At 42.2% G+C, this 27,959-nt stretch overlaps 2 protein-coding genes across 3 annotated transcripts; both read left to right on the plus strand.

Moving 5' to 3' along the window:
• LOC127373332 (elongation of very long chain fatty acids protein 6) lies at positions 1 to 27,926 on the plus strand. Of its 2 annotated transcripts, XR_007886899.1 has the most exons (5): positions 1 to 238; positions 5,637 to 5,768; positions 10,422 to 10,573; positions 12,225 to 15,760; positions 27,216 to 27,926. XR_007886899.1 is itself a non-coding variant. In XM_051417732.1 (4 exons), exons 1-4 carry the CDS (start codon positions 144 to 146, stop codon positions 12,671 to 12,673), a joined length of 828 nt encoding a protein of 275 aa, XP_051273692.1. In that variant the 5' UTR covers positions 1 to 143; the 3' UTR covers positions 12,674 to 16,938. The 2 variants fall into 2 exon arrangements, 1 of the variants encoding a protein (XP_051273692.1); XM_051417732.1 differs by lacking the exon at positions 27,216 to 27,926 and having other exon boundaries at positions 12,225 to 16,938.
• On the plus strand, positions 19,462 to 27,926 carry LOC127373331 (elongation of very long chain fatty acids protein 6). The gene is made up of 4 exons (XM_051417731.1): positions 19,462 to 19,761; positions 21,846 to 21,977; positions 23,951 to 24,102; positions 24,287 to 27,926. Exons 1-4 carry the CDS (start codon positions 19,667 to 19,669, stop codon positions 24,733 to 24,735), a joined length of 828 nt encoding a protein of 275 aa, XP_051273691.1. The 5' UTR covers positions 19,462 to 19,666; the 3' UTR covers positions 24,736 to 27,926.
• Positions 27,927 to 27,959: the final 33 nt, after the last annotated feature.

A 27,959-nucleotide genomic window follows, 5' to 3' on the forward strand; every position in this document is an offset into this window, starting at 1 on the left:
GCTCACATCCCTCCTCACAAACCCCGCCAGAAACTTCCAGAGCTGCTCCTCCTCCTCCTCCTCCTCCTGCTCCTCCTGCTCCTCCTGCTGCGGTGGTTTTATCTCCTGTTTGAAAAGAAGAAGGGCTGATAAAGGAAAGAGAGATGAACGAGAGTGAGCTCAGCTCCCCGATAACGGAGTACGACTTCGAGCGGCGCTTCGACGAAAGACGAGCTCTGGAATGGATGCAGGAGAACTGGTGGGTGATGTTAGCGAACAGATAATACCAGATAATGACAGATACATGTCTCCCTGTGGAGGGCAGCGTCTGTCCTCCTGTCTGTCTGTGCTCCTGTCTGTCTGTGCTCCTGTCTGTCTGTGCTCCTGTCTGTCTGCCCTCCTGTCTGTCTGTGCTCCTGTCTGTCCTCCTGTCTGTCTGTCCTCCTGTCTGTCCTCCTGTCTGTCCTCCTGTCTGTGCTCCTGTCTGTCTGTGCTCCTGTCTGTCCTCCTGTCTGTCCTCCTGTCTGTGCTCCTGTCTGTCTGTGCTCCTGTCTGTCTGTGCTCCTGTCTGTCCTCCTGTCTGTCTGTGCTCCTGTCTGTCTGTCTCTGCCTGTGCTCCTCCTGTCTGTCTGTCTGTCTCTGTCTGTGCTCCTGTCTGTCTGTGCTCCTGTCTGTCCTCCTGTCTGTCCTCCTGTCTGTGCTCCTGTCTGTCCTCCTGTCTGTGACCCTGTCTGTCCTCCTGTCTGTGCTCGTCCTGTCTGTCCCCCCTGTCTGTGCACCTGTCTGCCCTCCTGTCTGCCCTCCTGTATGTCCTCCTGTCTGTGCTCCTCCTGTCCGTCCCTCTCTGTCTGTGCTCATCCTATCTGTCCCCCTGTCTGTGCACCTGTCTGCCCTCCTGTCTGTGCTCCTGTCTGTCCTCCTGTCTGTCCTCCTGTCTGTGCTCCTCCTGTCCGTCCCTCTCTGTCTGTCCTCCTGTCTGTGCTCGTCCTGTCTGTCCCCCTGTCTGTGCACCTGTCTGTCCTCCTGTCTGTGCACCTGTCTGTCCTCTTGTCTGTCTGTCCTCCTGTCTGTCCTCCTCTCTGTCCTCTTGTCTGTGGTCTCTGTGCTCCTGTGTCTCCTCCTGTCTGTCCTCCTGTCTGTCCTCCTCTCTTTGCTCCTGTCTGTCCTCCTGTCTGTGCTCCTGTCTGTGACCCTGTCTGTCCTCCTGTCTGTGCTCGTCCTGTCTGTCCTCCTGTCTGTCCACCTGTCCTGTCTGTGCTCTCTGTCCTCCTGTCTGTGCTCTCTGTCTGTGCTCCTGTCTGTCCTCCTGTCTGTCCTCCTGTCCTGTCTTTGCTCCTGTCTGTGCTCCTGTCTGTGCTCCTGTCTGTCCTCCTGTCCTGTCTGTGCTCCTGTCTGTCCTCCTGTCTGTCCTCCTGTCTGTCCTCCTGTCTCCCTCCATTAATCTGGTTCTTTATGTCATTAATGTTGTTTGAGGTTAAGAAAACATCAGAATTAGTTGAAAGTTGGGTTTAAATGTACCTTGAGGATTCATAGTGCAGCCTGGAAACACCTGGAAACACCTGGAAACACCTGGAATACCTTTAATTATTATTATTCCTTAAGGGACGACACATCTTTATGTACACATCCAGCAGTTACAGATGTGTGTTTGTTCTCCAACTCCTGAAGGAAATATCTCTTTTCAATGCATTTCAATGCAGGACTTACTTATTACAGAGTATTTTAAAGCACGATAACAGGTTTTAATCAGTGGTTCCCAAACCTTTACTATCATTTAATAAACGGACGACGTCTCAATTAGTGACATATTTTATGTATATTTCACATTATATTTAAAACTGTATAATAATAAACCCAAACAAACTCTCCTTATAGGGATGCAGGAAATGATAAAAATCTCATATTACGACATTTCCTTTAGAAAAACATATTTAAATCATGATGATGTGACATTTTTTAAGGTCTGCACCAAACAAACACGTAGATTTGTGGACCGGAGCGTCTCTGCAGCTATTATATATAAATAATATAATAATAATATATAAATAATATAATAATAATATATAATATAATATAATAATAATAATATAAAATAATATATTATAACGCTGTCTGTCACACTTTTTACCTTTTGATCAGAACATTGCAGCTCTTGCAGTTTGCACGCTGCATTAATGTTACTGTTGGAGGAACGCTGCAGTCACTAGACCTTTTTCACAGCAGCCCTTATAACATGAATCAGTAGGGTAAAACGCAGGTGTTACCAATTAAGGTTCCAGGTCAAACAGAGTCAGTGGGCCATGTTGGCTCACTGGAAATGCTCTGCTACACTAAAATGGAACAGAGCCTTGTTTAGTATCATCGGTAACCCCTGCGTTTACCCTATTGTTTCATGTTACAACGGCTGCTGTGAAAAAGGTCTGTTCCACAAAAGCCCATAAACGGCGACCACCGCTGGTCAGCCAGTGCTGTCGAAGATAAACGCCTGGAAAAGGACCTGGAAAAGGTCCTGGAAAATGATTTCTTGGAAAGAGTGGGAACCCTGACAGTGAGGACTCCATCAGTGCATCCACAGGCCGGAGTGAAAACTATATTTCATTTAATTAACAGCTGTTTAAATGAAAAGAAATCAACACGCATATATTAGCACTGCTTCGTGTTGTGTTTACACCAGAAATATGTTGGATCGCTGCTAACATAAACGCATTCCTCGCTGTCCAATTAAACGTCCTGAAAAGAGGGAGTGACCCCTCCGCTCGCTGAAACAAACTCCACCAGGGAAACCTTGTAAGACTACATTTTTCTAGCCTCACATCCTCTTGGGGCCCGTGCAACACCGAAACCTAATACAGCCGTTACAGACGTACAGTGAGCTGTCCAACCGAAGCCTCATAAAGACTAAAGGAGGGGGTGGGGGGAGTGCAACGTGCAGCCAAACGCAACCCCCATTCCTCCTCCACTGCTCAGCACTGTGCACACAGCATGAACGATGCAGACACCTTTAAAGAGTGAGCAACAGCTTCAGCGGTCCTGCTGAGTCGTAGTGTGACTTTGCTGTAAAGGCTCACAGTTTATAATGTAGGACGCTGCTCACTGTCTGCTGTTGGTTCTGGTATCGCTCAGAGTATCGTTCAATGTGCTGATAGCTTCGGTGTGGATACCTTATCCTGTGATTTAATCTGTGGATTATTTTCTGATCTGTCATTAGTGGCAGCGAGAGTCCGGCTGATGAATCGGCGGATATAATCTGGTTGAATGACAAGAAATGCCAAAGAGATGTTTGAGTCACCATCCCACCATCATATGATTATTATATTATTATTAGTAGTAGTTTTGGACTGTAGGTGGGTTAAAAACCAACAAGCAACAGGAATATTTCACATTTCTGTTGAGTAAACACACCACAGCCACACCCTCTAAAACCTCTTATTACCTGAACCATATCACCTGTCACTCACTCACACTCCCTCTGTCTAAATGACAAATGTTGTGTAACCAATAAAAACACAGGATAAAGTTAACGAGGCCATCTGGTCATTTTGCGTGAAATACTGCAAATATTTATCTAGTTAAAGATTAGGAAAGGAAAAGACACACAGATTAAGAACATCAAGGAGCTTAGTCTATTTTAGGTGGAGCTAAGATCTCTCATTGGCTGTGCACTCGTCGATAAGTTGTTACTTAATCTATAAAAATGCGAACTGAGAACTTTGTGGTCTAAAAGTTAAGATCAATTTATTTTAGGAACAATGTGATCAAAGAATGAGTATAATTACTGAGGCAATCAAATACCTTTATAATGCGTATAAAGCGACTTACAATGCGATATGATTCACCCCTACTGCTTCTTCTTAAGCAGCTTGAGAAAGAGTTTAAATATAAACTTTAAGTATAAAGTTATTGGTCATATTTCTAAATAATAAAGGCCTCCACTAATAATCATATATCAATAAATTGGAAGATGTTAGAAACGGCACACTTTTATTTAATCAGAACAATCACACCTTTTCTTCTTTCCATCTCTAATAAGTCAGTAACATTATTGATCTGAGCAGATATTTGATGCCTACTGTTTGGGGGGACACACACCTGTGCGCACACACACACACACACACACACACACACACACACACACACACACACACACACACACACACACGTTACAGGAATGTAATTAAAGGGGACATTGTGTTACTCATTGGAGCTGCAGTTTACAGAGAGGGAGGTGTGTTCGGTCCTATCAGCTCCTGTTCTCATGCACTATTAATGAGCCGCTCACCTTTATCCAGCAACAATCTTCTCTCTCTGTACACTTGTTCTTGGAACCGCGTGTGATGAGAGTTACCGAACGCCAGAGTCAAGTTCTTTATATGTGGCATCATGGTTTAAATAACAGCCTTTAAATATAAGCCTTTAATTCTCTCTAAAGGTTCATATTGTTTCAAAGAAGGGAATCCATTTTTAAGATTAGCAGAGGTCACACGATAATTATCAGGACAGATAATGGAAACTTTATAATTATAAATCATCAATACATTGTAATAAATGATGATTTTTGATAGATAGATAGATAGATAGATAGATAGATACTTTATTTATCCTGAGGGAAATTCAAGCATTTTTCACCATTTTATTGACTTAACAATCATGTAATCAGATAAAAAATGATTGTTATCTGCAGCCTTAGTTGAAATATTTCACACATTCAGTACTTGGGCCTCCTTCAGGGCTCTGGCTGTATCCAACAGGGATGGACTCCCCCAACCGTAGCATTAACTGGGTCAAGCAGCAGCATCTACTCAACCGAATATGTATTGTACCAATCTGGATTAGTCATCTGGTGTATTCCCAAACCACCTCAGACACACGCACAGCCTCTTTTTATTTATGAAAAGACTGGATTAAAAAAATAAAATCAGGTATGCTGTCTTTTATCACGGCGCACACGTAATCTCACCGTTTACCAGTTGAGCTCGGCGGTTTCTGCCTGAGCTCAGGAGTCGACCTTTTCCTGTTTCCGTCGTCATTTTCTGCCGCCGGCTGTAATTGAAATGGTATCAGTGGTTTGTTGATAAGCCAGGCGGAGCAGTGCCCGGTTCAAATTGCCTCATCACGCAGAGCTGGCAGTCTGAATGGTCAGTGTGTCAGCCTCTAATCTCTTAATCCTTTGCTGTGATTATTAATGAGGATAAGTAAAAGGCTAGAATCAGGAGAGGAGGATGGGTTCATGAAACTGATTCTCTTTTATCATTTATAGTTTGTACATGTGTTTACCTGCTACCAGTAAGCAGATCACGTCATGTTTGCGTTTAATTGCGGTTGTCTGCTCCTTTTTCACCCTAATTTTGTGACGTCCTTGCGTAACAGCGCCACATCTGTATAATAATCTCATGTTTCAGGGTCTGACTGAGGAGATTTAGGGTTTAGCAGGACTGGTTGTCAGAGGAAGTCATCTTCTTCCTCTTTTTGTAACACCCAGCTATAACTAATGCAGTTTGTATTGGGTTGTACTGACAGGTGTTTATTATTTTGCCATCCCATTCATATTAACGAGGACAGGCTAAATAACCCAGCTAATTACCCGGCTAATAAAGTCTATTGTATGTATTGAATTGGTGCTAATGAGTGTGTTATTGTGGTGTGTTTGTCCTCCACAGGAACAAGTCGTTCATGTTCTGTGGCCTGTATGCTGCGCTCGTGTTCGCGGGTCAGCACTTCATGAGAGAAAGGCCGAAGCTGAACCTGCGACGCCCGTTAGTCCTGTGGTCGCTCAGCCTGGCCATCTTCAGGTGAGTCACAGGTCCTGAACTGATGTCGGCTGGTAAAGTCTGGCTCACAGTCTCAGTCTGGATCCAGTTCATCCAGTCAGGTTCTACAACACCACACTGAGAAAACCTAACCACTTATTAAAGGAGAACTGCGCCGATTTACACATCAGAGTCTTTTTTACAGGCTTTGAAGTTACAGGCTTGTTTAAGGCCTTTGGCCGATTTGTATTAATCCGTTTTAAAAATTGTTAGCGATGAGTCTTACGATGTTATATCAATCATATAGAGAGAGTCCCAGAGTTCAGACCCTCTTAGCAACTTTATTGCTAAAAAGCGACTTATTGAGACCATCAAGGAAAAGATGAGAAATATATCATACAACAATATACAACAGCGGCAGGGTCTCTCCCTCTCCTCTTGGGGCCATACGAAGGCAGTCAGTTGGTGTGGCGTTTGGGCCACGTTTGACCTTTTCTGTCACTCTTTTTCTCCGGATATCTGGATTAGTGTTCCTGTAGTTTAGCTTATATGTAAATAGTTTGCTATTTACAAGCACAAGTGTTTGTAGATTGCTTGTAAATAGCAGAAGTACTGTAAATATTTAAATTGTTTGATATTCTCCTTCCCTTTGTAATCTAAAAAAAACAACAACTTCAGTGTGTGTGTGTAAATTTACTAGAAAACAATCACACAGTGTTTGTTAAGTCTGGGACTGTTCAGTTTTAAGTAGACTTTGGGAAAAAGTTACTTTCGTGTTCACACTAAATCAATCATACAGAGAGAGTCCCAACTTTGGCGACTTTCTCGCTGTTCAGACTTTCTTGGCAACTTTATGTCTAAAAAGCGACACATTTAGAGACTTATTTATAGACCTTTAGGGAAAGGACAACAATTACGTTCAAATATATTTATATTGTAATTAACAAAGCTGCTCATAGTAACCGCGGTCCAACAGCTCCAGGGTCTCTCCTTCTCCTCTTGGGGCCATACGAAGGCGGTCAGTAGGTGTGGTATGTGGGCCACGTTTGACCTTTTCTGTCACTTTTTTCCTCCGGATATCTGGATTAGTGTTCCTGAAGCTTAGCTAATATGTAAATAGTTTGCTATTTACAAGCACAAGTGTTTGTAAATTGCTTGTAAATAGCACATGTACTGTAAATATTTATATCGCTTGTTTGACCTTCTGCCTGCCTTTTTAATGTAACACATAGTGTGTGAGTGTAAATTTACTTTGCCGTATACCAATCAGAAAGATGACTGAAAGCGTGATTTCAAGAGCTTCTATGGTGAACCAGAGCGAGTCAATGCAGTTACTGAGTCACTATCTATCTGTATATTCATTATTTAGATAGATAGATAGATAGATAGATTCAAGGAAATGTGTTGCCACAGTCTGTACACATTCCCATACGTATACACACAACATTAACACAAGATAGACATCTAAACACCGCACATTTGTACATACATTCAGGTATTTACACATAACGGCTACCGGGGAGTTTTGTTGAGTAAAACTACGGCAGAAGGGACGAAACTTCTTCCATAGCGAGCTCATTTACAGGCCAGTGATCTGTATCTGCGCCCCGGATGGGTTTTTAATGGACCTGGATTTGTGTACAGGGACAAGAAAGGGCCCCCACCAAACAAAAAATCTGAGTATGAATATTTGGTGGACTGCAATATCTTCTCTTCTACTCCTAATCTCAGTCCGTTCAGCGGTTTGTTATTGCCTCTTTATTTCCTGTTAACAGAGAGATTACCTGCAGGAGGCTGGATGAGTGCAGACGGGGAATGTGCTCTGAGAATGTGTTCCTGTCTAAAAGTGTTGAAACCAGTTAAGTGACACGACTGCCACCAACACATTCCTCGCTGGCTTTAAAGGTGTGAGCTGCGAACTCGAAGGAACGGCCAACCCTTTCACAGACTGACAAAGATCTTTATCATCCGCCATCCTGTGGCAGTTTATATATATTTTATATATAGAGTGTAGTTTTCCGGTCATGGAATCACCTGGAAATTGATCAAAATGTTGTCCTGTAAAACCTTTTATAGTATTTTAGCCCCTCACTCAGATCACCCACGTAAACCTAAGTTTTACTTGACTTGAAGCGATCTTTTCGGTGTGAAGTCGAATTTTTCGTCGCCAAATTTCAAGGAAGCTCAGTGGAAATGGTGCAGTCTATGTTAATACGACGATTAATGATTAAATATGTTGCTGAGGTTGATGAATACGTGCACAGCAATGTTAATTTTAAGTGCAACAAACACTTTCACTTACTTCACTTTCTAGAAGATAGATTTTCTGTAAAATAATAATTCATTTTACTTGATTTGAACTAAAGGACTTGGAGCAAACTTGCAGTCAGTGCACCGGAGACCGCTCCACTGGGAACAGCCTCGCACGCCACAATAGTGAGCTAACGCAAACGCTAACAGATATTCCCAACTGATGCATCCCCGGTTTTATAGATCGCTGTGTGTAAATTTGCTTCATCTCTTTTGCATTAGACGACCACGTTGTAATTACAAGCCATTAGAACCTAGATTATAGTAATACCCTGCGGAGTTACGTCATTTGTGTGATGTTTATCTTCAAAGCCAATTATCGTATGAAAACCACACTTTGATATTTAAAGCATCTGCTCCTAACTGGAAGTGTTATGATGCTAACACTGCAGTCACTGCCAGGAGAGTTTGTAGATTGTGACCCACTTGGCCGGTCCTAGCAGGCGGGGCCGATGCACTGAGCTCACCGCCACCATCGCCGGTGGATCTGTTGGTGTGTTGAGCCCTCCCTCTAATCTTAATCCCGCAGCAGGGGGCACAACCTGCCCTCTCCACCCCTCAGCTGTCTGCATACAGGACCTGACAACAGGACTTTGTGGTTTCCAAGGCTGTTGGAAGCTGCTGATGTTTCATATTTCATCATTAAATCCCACAAACAACATCCTACTGAAGTCTTTGTATCCAGAACCTGAAATATCTTACCAGAGCACAGCAGTGTCCCTCAGTCCACAGCCCAGGCTACAATACCACAAGAAACAATCAACACAAGCAGTCTTGTAGCTGCTAATTATCCCAAATCCCAGTGAGGGTTTCGGTTGAACCAATGTTATAACTGGAGACCGAGTGTTAGGGAACTGTAGAATACAGCATCACTATCCTTGAAGACCACAGTGAATTACATATTACATAACATAATGAGAAAGATGATGAGAAGAAACTCTCACGGGACACAGCAGCTTCACGGCTCGGCTTGCACAGATAGCAAAAGTAGAATATTTATTGGATTCATCGTTGGTAGACGTTGTGTATGTGGCCTATTTACACAACTATGTGATGAATAAAAAACACTGGAGAAAGGAGGCTTTATGGTTCTTTACTGGTTGAATCCAAACACAACACATACAGATCAATACGAAACATAAAGTAGTCCCTCATTATAATTTAAGCTATACTTCTAAGTTTTCTGCCTGGCGATGGAGTAATTACTTACAAATGAATATTTCATAAAGACTTTACAGATTGTACATTTGGAAAGAAATCAGAGAGTAGCAGCAGTACTCAGCTAGTTTCTGTGTGTTTCTTCCACCGAATTCCTTCCTGCGATCCGTGGATCGATGTATGATTGCACTACACTGTGATTGCAGGGCTGTTAGGGTTTTATTGACATTAGAGGGATGAGTCATGTTGAGCCTTTATGGCTGTAGCAGAGGAACGACGAACAGCAGACGTGTGGAATGAGACAATACCATGGGTTGTAAAAAATGATGATTTTAAAAGCCAAAGTTTGAGAGTGAGGAAGTGTCCTGATCCTTGAAGTAGGAGGTTTTTATATTCAGCACACCCTCACTCCTCAGGGCTCCAGACTGACATCCCATATTTCCAAAGGTGATAAAAGGACTGTGCTGAATTTAAAAAGCAGTTTTTGAATGCCTTAGGAATAATAATATGTGATCTACAACTGCATTATCTGTACAACATACAAGGTAGCCTGAAAACAGCTGTTAAATAGCAACAATAAGGAAGATGAGAGTGTTTGTGTAGGACTGGATACTGGCACTGATCTCTCTGTTTGGTTGATTTAGATGCAGATTTGATTTATTTTAATTAGATTATATTGGGTTCCTGAAAGATTCAGTTTCATCAGATCGATACCGACATCACATAAATATAAAACTCTTCTCAGAGTGTATGCTGGGAACTTGAAATATAAAGTAATTCTCAGTACAAATACAGAAAGAGTCTCAGATAAAGCTTCTTTCCTCCGGCCATGAGGACCGTAAACTCTGTCCTCTTTATGTCCTCGCCCTTGTGTAGCACATAGTCTTTATCCAGTCCTTTGCAGTGCCCCTGAACATTATTATTTGCACTAAAAAAGTAAAGTAAAATGTATTTATATAGCACTTTACAGAGGAAACACACATAGATTAAAGAATAAAATAAAAACACACAATAACTACAACTTATTTGCAACTCAGGACCATGATCACATGTATGTAGCAAAACCAGAATATACAGTAATAACAAACTGATAGCACACAGCTGAAGTACAACAAATATTACTTAAAGGAATTCATTCTTCAACAGTCCTGATTTTAAACAGCTTTCAGCTCAGGACGATGGACACGTCGAACACAATCTCTCAAATATAATGTGTTCCCTCTGCAGCATCATCGGAGCGGTGAGGACCGGACTGTACATGCTGCACATCCTCACAACCAGCGGCTTCAAGCAGTCGGTGTGTGACAGCGGCTTCTACAGCGCCCCCGTCAGCAAATTCTGGGCCTACGCCTTCGTTCTCAGCAAGGCCCCCGAGCTCGGTGAGGCTTCCTTCCTTCTGATCTCTCCCGATGTTGTCCTAAATGTCAATGTCTCATGGAGAACAGCTCGAGGTTACATTTTTTAGACTGATCTCTGGGTAAACGAGTTAGGCCTGAATTCCTCACTCGAAGTGATTTACCGTGTGTTCTTAAGCATGAGTGAAAAAATAAATGCGTGCAATGACAGATTTAAACTTAGTAAACGTAGAGGTATGTTCCTTGAGGCACTTACAGAGGGGACACAGTGTTGGCCCCCGAAGCTCTCAGTCTTAATTAAGTTAAGGCTGATACGTGTACCAAACATTACGGCAACAACTCTTCCTACACGGCTCTGGCAGCAGCTACCGTTACCTAGTAGCCACCTTAAACAAGTGTAGCTCGCTCAAAAGGATTCCTGATTTCCTGTTTTAGTCTTTTATGTGCTGCAGTGTTTGTTTTCTTTGGCCTTAAAATTTCTTATAAAACCTGACGATTATATGAGGTGTGTTTTAATTTTTGTGAAGCACTTTGTAACTCGTTTTGTGAAAGTGCTCTATAAAAAAAAAGAAGATTATTGTCATTATTACTTAATCTTTCCAGTTAATGTAGCAGCAGACAATTACCTTAAGAGCTCCTTCAGTGGATGGTGTTGCCTCTCTCTCTCTCTCTCTCTCTCTCTCTCTCTGCACGCTAATCTCGTCTCCTCGTGCTCTCTTGTCGGACGCACAGACCTGATTGCTCGGGGAAATGGAGGCAGATGCTGAGGTGGCAAGAAAACTCCATTAGTGTGTGATTGATACAGACAGTGTTTCCTCAGCTGCAGACAGGAAGAATGTCCTCATCCTACTGCTGGTCAGGATGTAAGAGAAGATATAAGATAAGATGTATTGATCTTCAGAGGGGTAATTCAAGGGCAGAGAGAAGTATCTACTGTAACGGTACATCGGAATATTATATAATATAATTAAGTATTAATACTAGTATTTGATATTCATATAGATATATCATAGAAATATAATATACTGAGTATAGTGTGTAATAAAACATATTACAGCTACTTTAAGCAACGTCGATTTAGTGAAATAAGGTAGAAATTAGTTTGAAGTTTTTGGTAATAATTTTATTTTAATGGTCAGAAAAATGTCCAAATAATTTCTGAGGAAGCTTCCTGAAATGAAGCATGTAATTTGGTTCTAACTATAAGCAGCTTCCAACAGGATAATTCCTATTAACTGCTGACTGTTTTACAGGCAAACTCATACAGTTCAATAACTTTTAACGTTTAAATGGAACAGTTTGCAAGTGAATATCCTCTGGAAATCAAAAACTGCTTTTATATTGACGGGTTTTCTTTTTTAAATGCTCAGCTGCATATCAAATCAACAGCCAGCTCCCACGGGGTATCGAGATGTTCTGGTTTCACTGTTGGGGAGATGTGCTGTATTAAGTTACTGCTAACGTAATCCGAACATTTGCCACTGCTGCAGCTTCACATTAAAAGCATTTATCTGATGAAACACAAGTTAACTTTTATTTTGAAGTAAGCCAGTTACAGAAAGTGAAGAACATCTGTCAGTTAGCTCGACACTGGCTGCAAAAATGCATCTACAAAACAAGTTGATTCCAGCTTTACGATACTCTGACTAACCTCCTCTCCCCGTCTCTCTCTCAGGTGACACCGTGTTCATCGTCCTCCGGAAGCAGCGCCTCATCTTCCTGCACTGGTACCACCACATCACCGTGCTGCTCTACTCCTGGTACTCCTACAAGGACCAGGTGGCGGGCGGCGGCTGGTTCATGACCATGAACTACTTGGTCCATTCCCTCATGTACACGTACTACGCAGCCCGGGCCGCCGGCGTGCGGGTGCCCCGTCCCTGCGCCATGATCATCACGGCCACCCAGATCATGCAGATGGTGATGGGCCTCACCGTCCTCGGGCTGGTGTACCGCTGGATGCACGAGGTGCGCTGTCGGTCCTACATGGACAACATCGTGTGGGGCTCTCTCATGTACCTTAGCTACTTGGTCCTTTTCGCCATGTTCTTCTACAACACCTACCTCAGAGGCTCCTCCGGGGTCAAAGGCTCCTCCGGGGACAAGGGATCCAAGGCAGAGTAGCGTGTCCACGCTGTGCTCGGCAGTCGTATCGAAGTGTGCCATAAGTATAATGACCGACGGTGAGGGGCCATGAATGTGAGTGAAGTTAACGGTTTGCTCGGCCCTCCTCTTTTTACCACATTTACACTTACTTACTCACTTTAAAGGAATCTGTAGCTCAACAGTGATTGGTCCGTGGATGTAGAGCGGTAGGGAAGAGGAGGCTGGGCACAGATTAATAAGATCTCATGATTAGATGCAAGTACAGAATGGAAATTATGGTTGAATAAGGGGGAAACCCATGTTTGTGTTTTAATAGCATAGTACTCTTTACTTTGAAATTATTGCCTTGGTTACTTAGACTCTTGACCAGTATCCAAAGCAGCCATACGAGGGCCAAATATTGATGAGAGGTGGTTTACAGACGTTTGTGTTGTTATGTTCCGTGAAGGCTCTGCACTAGAGGAAACAAGCACTTGTGCGCTTTAATTTGCTAAAAGAATAGTTCAACATCCACATGAGAAGAGTGAGCGTTAGCTTAGCATAAAGACTGGAAGCAGATAGTTTCTTTCTTAAGTGCACTAAAACACTTAATATACAACTTATTTATTTGACCAAGGGAAAGTAAAAGAACCTTTAAAAACGTCACTTGGCGTTAGATTTATGTGCCGGATCTACTTCTTTATCCATCCGCCCGGCTCTTCTCAGCAGCGCGGACTGCCAGATACAGCAGGTGCACAATTTACTTTTTGGCTCATTTGTAGAAAATGTACCAGCCAGAAATCTTTGCCACCGGCCAGAAAACTGCATCAGACACCACCGCTCACAAAAACACTCTTTTTCTGTACGCCTGAAACAAACAAACCTGTTAACTAGACACCTCAGACGGGCCCGTAGGTGAGTTTTTTTCACCTGGCTAGCTCCTTCCCCCTGTTTCTAGTCTTTATGCTAAGCTAAGCTAACCACGTCCACATCTGGTTTTAACCAACAGACACGAAACTGACATCGTCTCGCTCTCAGAAAGTGTTGAACTATTCCTTTTAATCCAGCGTCTGTTTTAGCCCCAGCACAACTGTGACCTACAGGATGGTACATTGAGGATTACCCAATGCACTAAATGAAAGAAGGGTGTTTTCTCATGTTAGTGTTTAGGTCTCAACACACACACACACACACACACACACATTAAAACTATGTAGCTCTGAGCGTCTGTGAGTAGCTTCAGTAAACTGAGGCATGCTAATACGCTCGTTAGCTGTCATTTAAAAAGGGAACACCGATGATCGGGTGAACACGGCCTCGACTTTCTGCTCTTTCCACACTCCGTTAGATGATAAGATCTGAGTGACGAACACATTCTTCAGCTGACAGCCGCCCCAGAGAATACAACTTCCTCCTGTCCCTGTTCTTTCTGTTCTTTTATATAAAACAAACACACGTTTACACACATTTTGCCTTCTTCATCTCACTCGAGAAGTTACACTGGACAAGGCCCAGTCTGCAGCTCCTCTTCATGACTGAGAGGGGCTGAGAGGGGGGGGTTAGTAGTTGGTTTCAGATATAAAACCAAAGGGCAGATGTATTAAACTGTGTGTGCACACAGACTACAGAGAATACTGTATGCACTGCTCTGATTTGGTCAGATTTGTGTAAGCATGGATCTGGTTTATAAACCTCCACTCCCACAGTTAGCCATAAAGATATAGAGATACAGACACACCCACGACCCAAAGTACTTCTGCTCAGCTTCACCAAACTTCAGACCTGCCAGTGAAGAGAAGTGTCACTGTTTTTAGAAAGATCAAAAGGCACAAACTTGCAGGCTGAGAGGCAGTAACGCCAGCAGTGTCTCTCCTCTGATGATACACAGGAGCTTTTAAGCGCCTCGTTTCCTTTTAGTAATCACACCTGAGCAGAGCGACAGGAAACAGCCGCCTGTTGCACCGACGTTCAAACCGCTGACAGTACAGATAATGGACAGAGCGTCTGGGTCTGTGAAGGGTCTTAAACCTGCATTCTGTGTAACGACCAGCAGGGGGAGCTCCACAGGCTGCAATAACACCCTGACTAATGGAGCCGACTTCTCAGTTGATTTATGAGCTCATTCAACAGTTTTTACTATTTCTCTCCTAAAATCGTGTAAAAGTGTGAAAGTATCCAGTATTTCACTGGAAAAAAAGCTAAAATTAGAGAAAAATAACCACAATTTAATGACTATATTTGCCTTTTAACCCTTTAAACCTTCATATTTGTGGGAAAATGTGTCTGCGGGTGTTTCTGTGCACACACAGCGTCACACATCTGGCCTCTTTCTGTTTTACTGCCCTTTTATTTTAATGTACATCATGTCCATCCACAGTGTTGGCCTCTCTGTCCTGTGTTCCTCCTGTGCTGTAATACACCCAGCATACTGTAGATCCACTGGGGGGGGTTGCCAACAACTGAACTTTAAATTGTACAAAGCGATGCTTCTGCATTGACATATTCTGAGGTGCTGATTCTGACACGATGAAGTTAAACAGGAAGAAAAACTGCTGCTGATGTGTCCATTGTAAATAATGAGAATCTATTTATTTTCTTAATATATAACATTCTGTGGCAGATCTAAAGTGGTAGAGTATTTTTATTAGCACGTGCAGTTAGCTGTGCTTTGTTGTGTTCTTTCCATCCTGTTTGTGCTTTCGTTCCTCACATCTGCTGACAAACCGATCACCATTTTTGCCTCTTAAATGTCAAGAGATGGAAGGTAAATGTAAAGGTAGACTCCTTAAAGCCATTAATGTTGGCAGGTAGGTGTGTTTCATCTGTGGTATGTGTCGTGTAATTTCATACCGTCCTTTTTTCGTATTTGTTTTCATTATCATGTCCGGTGTTTTGTGCCCTTTTAGATAAAAACCAGTGCACATTCTGGATCAAACAAATGCTTACAAATGTACTTTGAGCCATCGTGTCTAACCACTATTACTCTCTTTGTTGTGGAGGAGCTGACGTTTACATTAGACTCTCTTGGTTTTTAGTTTTCCAGCTCTAACATCAAATATCCGCCCGTTTGTGACTTCAGCACTGCTGTATTTTACTTTATTATTCAGCAACGTCCAATCTTTAAAGGTATTTCATGATCTCTTCTGTCTGCCAGTGTTTCAGTCCAACAGGCCTCTGTGGACTTAACGCAGTGGTTCCCAACCACCACCAGGGGGTGCCATACCTTCTTGATTTTAAGGGATGTAAGAAAACTTTCAAAATATAAACACAGACGGTCTATAACTCAGCATTTTGTTGTTAAAGCTTAGATTACTCTGTAAAACCAGATACGTTCATTTAGTTCAAAAAATTGTTGAAACTGAAACTTTAAAGTAAAGCAAACGTATTTTGTAAGTTTAAAAAACATTCTTGATCGAGTAGCTTCAGTAATTTTAAGTGACACTGACTTCATTTTGGCATTTTTATTTGTACTGTGAAAAAACAACAACTACTTAATCAAGAATGTTTTTACTTAATCAAGTTTGTGTATTATTTAATATCTAAACTTTGATGACCTGAACACGAGCTGTATTATAAGGGTGAAGAAAACACGGAATTTGTCAAAAAAAAGAGTCTGTATGATTGTTAAAATTAAAAGAAATACATAATACAGGCAGAGAATTGTTTAAAAAGTTGCTAAAACTATCAGAAAAAACTCATCTCTCATCCAAATCGCTCATTTTACAGAAACCTCCTGCAGTTACTGTGTATTTGGGTTCGTTGTTCAGTTTATCAGGTAGATAATATAAAATATGTCACTTAAGGGAAACAGGTTGGGAACCGCTGAGTTAACGTACAAATACTTCATCATTCTGGGCAGAAAGAGAGAAAATCCCTCTGAAGATGCAGTCTGGAGTCTCCTCTGGATGATCTTTACCACCAACATGTGGCCAGATGTTCACCAGTCCGTCAGTACAACCTGTAGTTTTACTGTAAAACTGCTCCCAGATCTGTTGGATCGTTTATAAGAAGGCACCAAGTGAAAACTGTCAGTTATGATTCCTGCATTTGTTGTAACACATTTTTAAACTTGAAATTATTATTGTTATTATTATATTAGTTATTTGTGTGCCAAACTATGCCTCTGTTTATTTTTTTTTCCATCATGGATCAATGTGAGTGCGCTCCTCTTGTAAAACATCAGAAAACACGCTGATTTCACTCCCGTGGATTCGGCTCTCGACTGCAAACGAAGGGAAAAAATAACAGTTTAAGGGCTTTTAATGTTGAAATGTTGTTTCAATAAATTCATTCTGGTTTCAAAATGTCTCAGTTCTTTGTTTCAGAGGGAAGGTTTATGTGTTATCTTGTGAGGGAGAACAAGAAAGAATTGTTTAAACCAATAATTCAGTTATTTAGTATCCTCTAAAGCTCCAACTTAAAATCAACAGCACTAATGTCCTTTTACTGTAATTGTACCATATTTATTACAATGTTAAAGGTTATGAAACCATCTCAATGTGATACTGATGCCTCTATATGAACTACATAAACACACAAGACTCTCAGTGAGAAGATTGGCTATTTCTATTACTTTTAATGCCTCCTATCAGGTCAGATTCTCCTTGAAATCAATGAAACGAGGCTGTGAAACACTACCACTTCTGTCCGGGGGGGGCGCCAGAATCAACACAAAATGAAAGGTTCTTATTGCCTTTGATGCTCAGTGGATGGATTTTCTTTAGTTACAGCAACATTTAATTCAGTGGTTTCCAACATGGGGGTCGGGACTCTTGATATTGATTTTAAGGGGTGTAAGAAAACTATGAAATATACAAAATACAAATATTTTAAAGTTAATTAGTCAAAAAAGAAGCCTTTTAATTATGTAAGATTGTTCAAAAAACTTAATAAATACATAAAACAGTTTAAAAAGTTGCTAAAATATCAGGAAAACTCATTTTTGATCAACATTCGCAGGAAATAATCTTCATCTTCAATTCATACATCACTTGTTTTACACAAACTTCCTGCAGTTATTGAGTTCACTGTTTGTGTTCATTGTACAGTTTATCAGCTGTTCTCTACTGTTATTGTTATTTACTGAATATAAAATAAAATATCCATAAAATATGTTTATTAAATGATTTTAAAAAAAGGACTCCTTTAAGGAAAAAGGTTGGGAACTGCTGATCTAATTAGTCATTTTACATCCTGCTGATAAATGAAAGTTTATTGTTTTCTTTTTTTTCCTTCATCGTGTTTTTTAATAAATATTTTGGGGAACATTTTGTCGCTGTCACTGTACAGTTGCAGGAAACATCCCTCCCTCCTAAACTTGTCTCCTCTGCAGAGTGATAATCAATCTCTGTCCTTCGCTTTCACAACCTGATAAATCTCCCAGTGCCGTAAAAAAGTGCAGGAATCAGTCTGCGACGCTCCGTTACGGCGAGCAGCTCCTGGATCCGTCCTGGTTGAGATACGAACCGCTGGGAGGTGACTGAGGGGCCGATGGAGGACGAAGCTCTGCCTGCTCAGCACATCAGTGTTGCAGCTGTGGGTGACACCAGAGGACGTGGAGGACAGACGCACTGCGAGGAACCTTTTAACTGATACACCATAAAGGATTAAAGCTGTGGTTGCCAACCTGGGGGCCCCGGACCCCCACTAGGGGTCGCCAATGGTTCTTCTTGCGTTCACACTCAATAAAGCTGATTCTGACTCTGATAATATTGTAGCCTGAGAACCAAACCAATCTGCCAAGCTCACGGTGTTTCATTCGCAAATAATAATATTGACTTCCACTCCATAAACCACAGTGTTCAACGTCACATTAAATGAATCAGTCTGCACATTAGCACCTATTTACCTCATAAATACCCGACATCACTAGTATTTTACTCTCTGAATGACTCAAAACCTCCAGTGTTCGAAGCTCCCTGTGCTGCTGCGCTTTGCTGCCATCTGCAGGCAGGGAGGAGGTTGTGTGCTTGGTGGAAGTGGATCAAAGGGCAGCAGAGGGGCAGCAGAGGGGTAACAGGGGCAGCAGAGGGGCAACAGAGGGGCAGTGGGGCAGCGAGGTTGAGAGCAGAGTCCAGGCGGCTGCTGAAAGGAGGTCTCTGTGTCTGAGCTGTCTTCACTCTTCTGTCTCCTCCACAGACTCACAGTGACTCTTTTATGCCCCGCCGGCTGCTCCTCTTCCACCCTGGAGGGCAATTAAAGTGTCCTTGTTTAAGTGTGTTAATTAATCTGAAGGCTGTTAGGTAGAAATTACTTGTTTGTTACCAGCATAACTCTGATGTTTCATACAGCAGCTGTTGAATAAAACAATCTCTTCCATGCTTTGTCCAGCAGATGGCCCTGTAGCTTCTGCTGATGAGGATTTGTTCAGTTTGTGCATTATTGCACATTATTTTGTTGATTAACTGATTAATCCTTTGGTCTATAAAATGGCAGAAAACAGTGGAACAACATGTCCATCACAGAGTCCAACCTGTTAAAATGTGCTGTGCTGTCTGATCAAAAGTCCAAACCCTTGAAGACATTGAGTTAATTATTATAGAAAACTATAAAACAACAGCAGCTGGGCCTAATCCTCTTCCGTAGAAAACTGCACAGAGTATGTTCAGCCTGAGTTACTGAGCTTGTTGTCCTGTTTATTTATGCTCATTCTGTGTACATACACTGACACCAACGTACAAACCGGACTCACACTCCTTCTATATGTGTGTGTGTGTGTGTGTGTGTGCAGCAACAGATGGCCATTAGGGTAATGAGTGTGCTTTTATTTTGAAGGTCCGAGCCGGAGCCTCCGCTGTTGCAGCTAACTTGCTCCGCCTGAAGGAGAGTGAGTGACAGTGGGGAAGTACATCTGGTGGTTCCGCATCCTCGCACCGCCCCGGACCCTAACCGGAGATAACCCCGCTAATATAACCCGAGCAGCAGCTCACACTGACTCCACACTGCCAGCAGCTCGCTCACATCCCTCCCTCTCTTTTTATTTTTATTTTTTCTCCTGTTTGAAAAGAAGAAGGGCTGATAAAGGAAAGAGAGATGAACGAGAGTGAGCTCAGCTCCCCGATAACGGAGTACGACTTCGAGCGGCGCTTCGACGAAAGACGAGCTCTGGAATGGATGCAGGAGAACTGGTGGGTGATGTTAGCGAACAGATAATACCAGATAATGACAGATACATGTCTCCCTGTGGTGGGCAGCGTCTGTCCTCCTGTCTGTCTCTCTCTCTCTTCTCTGCCTGTCTGTCTGCTCTGTGTCTCATCTCCCTCCATTAATCTGGTGTCACGTTTAAATGCGTTTGAGGGTGAAAACACATCAGAGTTGGTTGAGAGTTGGGTTTGATTGTGCAGCTCGTCCTGGAAGAGCATTGAAATACACCACATATCCGTTTTCTGTCACTCTGGTGGAACATTAGCACATTTTTAGGTTGATGTGTTGAACTTTATTTACACATCTGTAACTGCTGGATGTGTAAATAAAGTTTTTTTTTTTTTGCTCAAACTCTTTTAAAAGAGGAGTAACAGAGAGTTATTGTAGTGGTATTAGTAACACTTCCTCCCCCGCTGGTTAACTGTCATTATTGTGTAAAGCAAGCATGATGACAGTTCCCAGAACAGCTGTTAACCCCTGACTCAGTGACATATTTAATGTTTATCTCATATTATATTATAAACAGTGAACTCAGTAACTGCAGGACGTTTGTGTAAAACCAGAGATTTGGATTCATTTTGAGCTGATTATTTCCTGTTTATGTAACTTTTTTATGTGTTTTTTTTTTATTTATTGGGATCTTTGCAGGGATATAAAACACTTATAACTCATAACAGTGAGAAATTCAATTCCCTTTTTTTTATGACGTGCCACACAAGAATAAAAAAAGCATTAGGCGTCGATCCTGGAGCAGTAACAAACACACACAGTAAGAAAAGGAAATGTACAAGAACACAAACACACTGATGAGGGTGTTCAATTACACATTAATGCTGTACATTTTAAAAAAAAAGAGACACTTAAAGGCCGTAGAAAGCGTGCCACACCCCACCACTCCATAATTAATATAATATCTGAACATTTACAACATTTAAAGGATGCATCGGACCTTCCTACCACGAGTCAGGGACACATTGTTGTATAACTTAGCGAGGCGAACACAACTAAAGGAGCTGTGTACCTTTTTTAAGAATCTCTCCCCAAACCTCACTCGATATCTCCTCCCCCTTAAGTCCGGCTCCCACAATAGCTCGAGTGAATCAGGTGAGTCTATCCTTAAGTTATGGATCCGTGTACAGATTCTAGAGATAGCCTCTTTCAGGGATGAATACGGGGTCAATGAATCATCCGGAGGTGAGCTCACATATTAAAATCCTGATGATGTGACATTTTTTTGCGTCTCTGCAGCTCTACGTTGCTTCATTATAACGCTGTCTGTCACACATTTTACCTTTTTGATCAGAACATTGCAGCTCTTGCAGTTTGCATATTGTCCACGCTGCAGTGTCCATAATATTGTGTTTTGAATGACACGAAATGCCAAAGATAAGTTTGAGTCTCCATCCCGTAGTTCGCCCACCTGAGAGTGTCTTATTTTCCGTTCCCAGTTACATTTCTTGGTGGCAAACAAACCAAATGTATGGTATGTGTTGTGTTATCAGATTTTTTTCTCCCCCAGAAAACAAATAAATGAGCTAGAAACAAATAGATTGACAGAAAAACAATCTGCAGAATAGTAATTGGTTAATTTTCCAAGCAAAAATGTTAAATGTTTAGTGGCTTTTGCTTCTCAAATGTGAGGATTTGAAGCTTTTCTTCGAGATATTATTAGTTAATTATTAGTAAACCCTCTGTCTAAAGGACAAGTGTTGTAAACACAGGATAAAGTTAACAAGCTCAGAGGCCAACTGGTCATTTTGGGTGAAATACTGCCAATATTTATCTAGTTAAATGTTAGGAAAAGAAAAGTTAAATATTTTAAAGGACACACAGATTAAGAACATAAATAAACAAAGGTAAATATCAGAGGGAGCTTCAGGGGGAGTTTAGTCTATTCTAGGCGGAGCTCAAGTCCCTCATTGTTTGTGCACTCGTCGATAAGTTGACATTTAATCTGTAAAAATACACATCACGAGGACAGGCTAAATACCCCGGCTAATAAAGTCTGTTCTGCTGTATTGAATTGGTGCTTATGAGTGTGTTATTGTGGTGTGTTTGTCCTCCACAGGAACAAGTCGTTCATGTTCTGTGGCCTGTATGTCGCGCTCGTGTTCGGTGGTCAGCACTTCATGAGAGAGAGGCCGAAGCTGAACCTGCGACGCCCGTTATTCCTGTGGTCGTTCTGCCTGGCCATCTTCAGGTGAGTCACAGGTCCTGAACTGATGTCGGCTGGTAAAGTCTGGCTCACAGTCTCAGTCTGGATCCAGTTCATCCAGTCAGGTTCTTCCACACTCCAGAGGGAGAGTTAATCTCTGATTCAGGGTATTCTTGAATTCTAGCATTGCACCCCCAATTTTCTGATTAAACTATTGGTGGTTAAGTTGCAATGTGGGTAATGTAGGCAGCAGGTTTTGACAAGGAAGAAGAATGTGTGGAATAATCCCAGTTATACGATGTTGTAGGAGTTTGTCGGGAGAATAAAACCTGCGACACAAAACAAACAACGTCTGGAACAATTGTGGGAGTCGAGAGAGTCCCGGTGTTGGCGACTTTGGCGACTTTCTTGCTAGATTTAGGGAAAAGATGAGAAATATATCATTCAACAGCTCCAGGGTCTCTCCCTCTCCTCTTGGGGCCATACGAAGGCAGTCAGTAGGTGTGACGTTTGGGCCACGTTTGACCTTTTCTGTCACTCATATCTGGATTAGTGTTCCTGTAGCTAATATGTAAATAGTTTGCTATTTACAAGTGTTTGTAAATTGCTTGTAAATAGCACAAGTACTGTAAATATTTAAATCGCTTGTTTGACCTTCTGCCTCCCTTTGTAATCCAAACCAAAAAAATGTCTTCATAGTGTGCGTGTGTAAATTTACTTAAAGTTAAGATACCCGGTTGTGACCCCAGAGGCTTTCTAGGTAAAGAGAAGATTACGTGCAGGCAGCTGGATGAGTGCAGACGGGGAATGTGCTCTGAGAATGTGTTCCTGTCTAAAAGTGTTGAAACCAGTTAAGTGACACGACTGCCACCAACGCATTCCTCGCTGGCTTCAAAGGTGTGAGGTGTGCGTACTCGAAGGAACGGCCAACCCTTTCACAGACTGACAAAGATCTTTATCATCCGACATCCTGAAAAACCTGGAAGTTTTCCAGCCATGGAATTACCCGGAAATTGATTTAAAATAGCTGATAATGATTCTACTTGATTCAAACTAGAGGAATTAGAGGAAACTTGTAGTCAATTCACCGCACACTGCTCTACTGAGAGCAGCCACAATGGTGAGCTACCTCCTCTGAGGGCTACCAGTGAATTATATGAGCAGATTCTGTCCTGTACTGTCAAGAAAACTCCTGCAACATGACTTTTCTTTATAAGAGCGGGAACCCTGGAATTGGAGTAACGTGGCTTGAATGTTACAGAACACAAACAGCACCTCCACCAGTTTGTTGTCTCATCTTTCCGAGCTCGATATGTCGTCTTTATCGTGATTTATCAGCCGAACATCGGCCTCTCTGCAAGTAGGATGGCTGTTCAGCTCTGCGTCTCACAACTTGGATGAGAAGAAAGATAAACTGAGCTGTAACGAGGCTGAGATACTTAGATAATATAGATTTATTTATGTTTCCCTGGCACAGCTCTTTTGCATTAGACGACCACATTGTAATTACAAGCCATTAGAACCTAGATTATAGTAATACCCTGCGGAGTTACGTCATTTGTGTGATGTTTATCTTCAAATCCAATTATCGTATGAAAACCACACTATTTAAAGCATCTGCTCCTAACTGGAAGTGTTATGATGCTAACACTGCAGTCACTGCCAGGAGAGTTTGTAGATTGCGACCCACATGGCCGGTCCTAGCAGGCGGGGCCGATGCACTGAGCTCACCGCCACCATCGCCGGTGGATCTGTTCTCTAATCTGAATCCCGCAGCAGGGGGCACAACCTGCCCTCTCCACCCCTCAGCTGTCTGCATACAGGACCTGACAACAGGACTTTGTGGTTTCTAAGACTGTTGGAAGCTGCTGATGTTTCATATTTCATCATTAAATCCCACATATAGAACAAAACCAACAAGGAACTGAATTGAATTCTTCAGAACTTGATGATTTTAATTGAACACAATCTCTCAAATATAATGTTTGCTAACGAGTTTGCGTGTGTTCCCTCTGCAGCATCATCGGAGCGGCGAGGACCGGAGTGTACATGCTGCACATCCTCAAGACCAGCGGCTTCAAGCAGTCGGTGTGTGACAACACCTTCTGCCGCGCCCCCGTCAGCAAATTCTGGGCCTACGCTTTTGTTCTCAGCAAGACCCCCGAGCTCGGTGAGGCTTCCTTCCTGGAGAGTTAACCATTAGCTTAGTCACAACCATTGCAAACAGCATGAATGTGCTTCTAGTGACTATATCTAAATCGGGAACTGTTGGATCAAATATTAAATCAACAGATTAAATGTCCGATCAGCTTTACGATACTCTGACTAACCTCCTCTCCCCGTCTCTCTCTCAGGTGACACCGTGTTCATCGTCCTCCGGAAGCAGCGCCTCATCTTCCTGCACTGGTACCACCACATCACCGTGCTGCTCTACTCCTGGTACTGCTACAAGGACCAGGTGGCGGGCGCCGGGTGGTTCATGACCATGAACTACATGGTCCATTCCCTTATGTACACGTACTACGCAGCCCGGGCCGCCAACGTGCGGGTGCCCCGTCCCTTCGCTATGGTCATCACGGCCACCCAGATCATGCAGATGGTGATGGGCCTCACTGTCCTCGGGGGGGTGTACCGCTGGATGCACGAGGTGCACTGTCCGTCCTCCATGGACAACATTGTGTGGGGCTCTCTCATGTACCTTAGCTACTTGGTCCTTTTCGCCATGTTCTTCTACAACACCTACCTCAGAGGCTCCTCCGGGGTCAAAGGCTCCTCCGGGGACAAGGGATCCAAGGCAGAGTAGCGTGTCCGCGCTGTGCTCGGCAGTCGTATCGAAGTGTGCCATAAGTATAATGACCGACGGTGAGGGGCCATGAATGTGAGTGAAGTTAACGGTTTGCTCGGCCCTCCTCTTTTTACCACATTTACACTTACTTACTCACTTTAAAGGAATCTGTAGCTCAACAGTGATTGGTCCGTGGATGTAGAGCGGTAGGGAAGAGGAGGCTGGGCACAGATTAATAAGATCTCATGATTAGATGCATAACTCATTACCTTTCATTTTATTGCCTTGTTTACTTAGACCAGTATTTTTTTAAAGACAACAGTCATACGAGGGCCAAATATTCATCAGAGGTGGTTAACAGACGTTTGTGTTATGTTGTCATGAAGAAATTAGTTCTTGATGTATACGTTGGGGCTCTGCACTAGAAAGAACAAGTACTTGTGAGCTTTAAATGGCTAAAAGACGAGTTTAACATGCCGGGAAGGTTATTGGCTTTCTTTCTGAGAGTGAGAAGAGTGAGCGTTAGCTTAGCATAAAGACTGGAAGCAGATAGTTTCTTTCTTAGTGCACTAAAACATTCAATATACAACTTATTTATTTGACCAAAGGAAAGTAAAAGAACCTTTAAACCTTTTCTTTATCCATCCGCCCGGCAGTGTGTCCGGCTACAGCGCGGACTGCCAGATACAGCAGGTGCACACAACTGCATCAGGTCCGTATTTTAGCCAGGATCTCGGGGCTCCTGCGTTGTTTAGACGCCCACCTCTCGCAAAAACATCGACAGACGTCCCGTAGAAAGCACCGAATAAAAGTACGCTGCTTTGATTTGCTGACGGTCGCATTAGTCTCAGCCGGTACACATATATAAAACATGGTGATAAACTTGGAAGAAATAGTTCTCGCGACCGCAGATCATCTGTTTCTGTTTTATGTAAACAAACGAGCTGTTTTCTAGTCTCTATGCTAAGCTAAGCTAACCACGTCCAGGTTTGGATTTAACCTACAGACATGAAACTGACCTTGTCTCGCTCTCAGAAAGTGTATTTCTCATACAATACACACACACACACACACATTAGAACTATGTAGCTCTGAGGCAGTTTGAGATCATTCCAACCCTTATTGAGCGTCTGTGAGTAGCTTCAGTAAACATGCTTATACGCTCGTTAGTCATTTAAAAAGGGAACAGGGTGAACACGGCCCCGACTTTCTGCTCTTACCACACTCCATTAGATGATAAGATCTCTGTTCTTTCTGTTCTTTTGTATTAAAACACACGTTTACACACATTTTGCCTTCTTCGTCTCACTCGAGAAGTTACACTGGACAAGGCCCAGTCTGCAGCTCCTCTTCATGACTGAGGGAGGGGGGGGTAGTAATTGATGTCAGAGTTCGTGTATAAAACCAAGGGCCAGATGTATTAAACTGTGTGTGCACAAAGACTACAGAAGGGGGAGCTCCATTGGCTGCAATAACACCGATACCATGCAGACTTACGGACGAATGAGCCGACACAGTTTCACATTACTTGACTGACTATTTCTCTCCTAAAATCGTGTAAAAGTGTGAAAGTATCCAGTATTTCACCTGAAAAAAAGCTAAAATTGGAGAAAAATAACCACAATTTAATGACTATATTTGCCTTTTAACCCTTTAAACCTTCATATTTGTGGGAAAATGTGTCTGCGGGTGTTTCTGTGCACACACAGCGTCACACATCTGGCCTCTTTCTGTTTTACTGCCCTTTTATTTTAATGTACATCATGTCCATCCACAGTGTTGGCCTCTCTGTCCTGTGTTCCTCCTGTGCTGTAATACACCCAGCATACTGTAGATCCACTGGGGGGGGGTTGCTAACAACTGAACTTTAAATTGTACAAAGCGATGCTTCTGCATTGACATATTCTGAGGTGCTGATTCTGACACGATGAAGTTAAATAGGAGAAAAACTGCTGCTGATGTGTCCATTGTAAATAATATATAAGAATCTATTTATTTTCTTAATATATAACATTCTGCGGCAGATCTAAAGTGGTAGAGTATTTTTATTAGCACAGCTTTATTTTGTTCTTTCCATCCTGTTTGTGCTTTCGTTCCTCACATCTGCTGACAAACCGATCACCATTTTTGCCTCTTAAATGTCAAGAGATGGAAGGTAAATGTAAAGGTAGACTCCTTAAAGCCATTAATGTTAGCAGGTAGGTGTGTTTCATCTGTGGTATGTGTCGTGTAATTTCATTTCAATTTTATTTTCATTATCATGTCCGGTGTTTTGTGCCCTTTTAGATAAAAACCAGTGCACATTCTGGATCAAACAAATGCTTACAAATGTACTTTGAGCCATCGTGTCTAACCACTATTACTCTCTTTGTTGTGAAGGAGCTGACGTTTACATTAGACTCTTGTCTTTGACATGGTTTTTAGTTTTCCAGCTCTAACATCAAATATACGCCCGTTTGTGATTTTACTTGTTATTCAGCAACGTCCAATCTTTAAAGGTATTTCATGATCTCTTCTGTCTGCCAGTGTTTGAATCCAACAGGCCTCTGTGGACTTAACGCAGTGGTTCCTAACCACCGCCAGGGGGTGCCATACCTTCTTGATTTTAAGGGAATCAAGAAAATATATATACACAGTAGGTCTCTAACGGATTACTTATTATTTAATATCTAAACTTTGATAACCTGATCTGCTCAAAATTCATCCAGACATCCTGCAGTTACTGTGTATTTGGCTTCATTGTTCAGTTTATCAGGTATATATTATGAAATATGTCACTTAGTCAGTTAACTCAATGATAGTGGAAACGTCCCCGTTAAGGATAAAGGTTGGGAACCGCTGATTTAACGTACAAATACAAAAACCTGTAGTTTTACTGTAAAACTGCTCCCAGATCTGTTGGATCGTTTATAAGAAGGCACCAAGTGAAAACTGTCACTTATGATTCCTGCATTTATTGTAACACATTTTTAAACTTGAAATTATTATTGTTATTATTATATTAGTTATTTGTGTGCCAAACTATGCGTCTGTTTATTTTTTTTCCATCATGGATCAATGTGAGTGCGCTCCTCTTGTAAAACATCAGAAAACACGCTGATTTCACTCCCGTGGATTCGGCTCTCGACTGCAAACGAAGGGAAAAAATAACAGTTTAAGGGCTTTTAATGTTGAAATGTTGTTTCAATAAATTCATTCTGGTTTCAAAATGTCTCAGTTCTTTGTTTCATTGTTTTATTTTC

The sequence above is a fragment of the Dicentrarchus labrax genome, unplaced genomic scaffold (assembly GCF_905237075.1).
Source record: "Dicentrarchus labrax unplaced genomic scaffold, dlabrax2021, whole genome shotgun sequence".
Classification (NCBI taxonomy): domain Eukaryota; kingdom Metazoa; phylum Chordata; class Actinopteri; family Moronidae; genus Dicentrarchus; species Dicentrarchus labrax.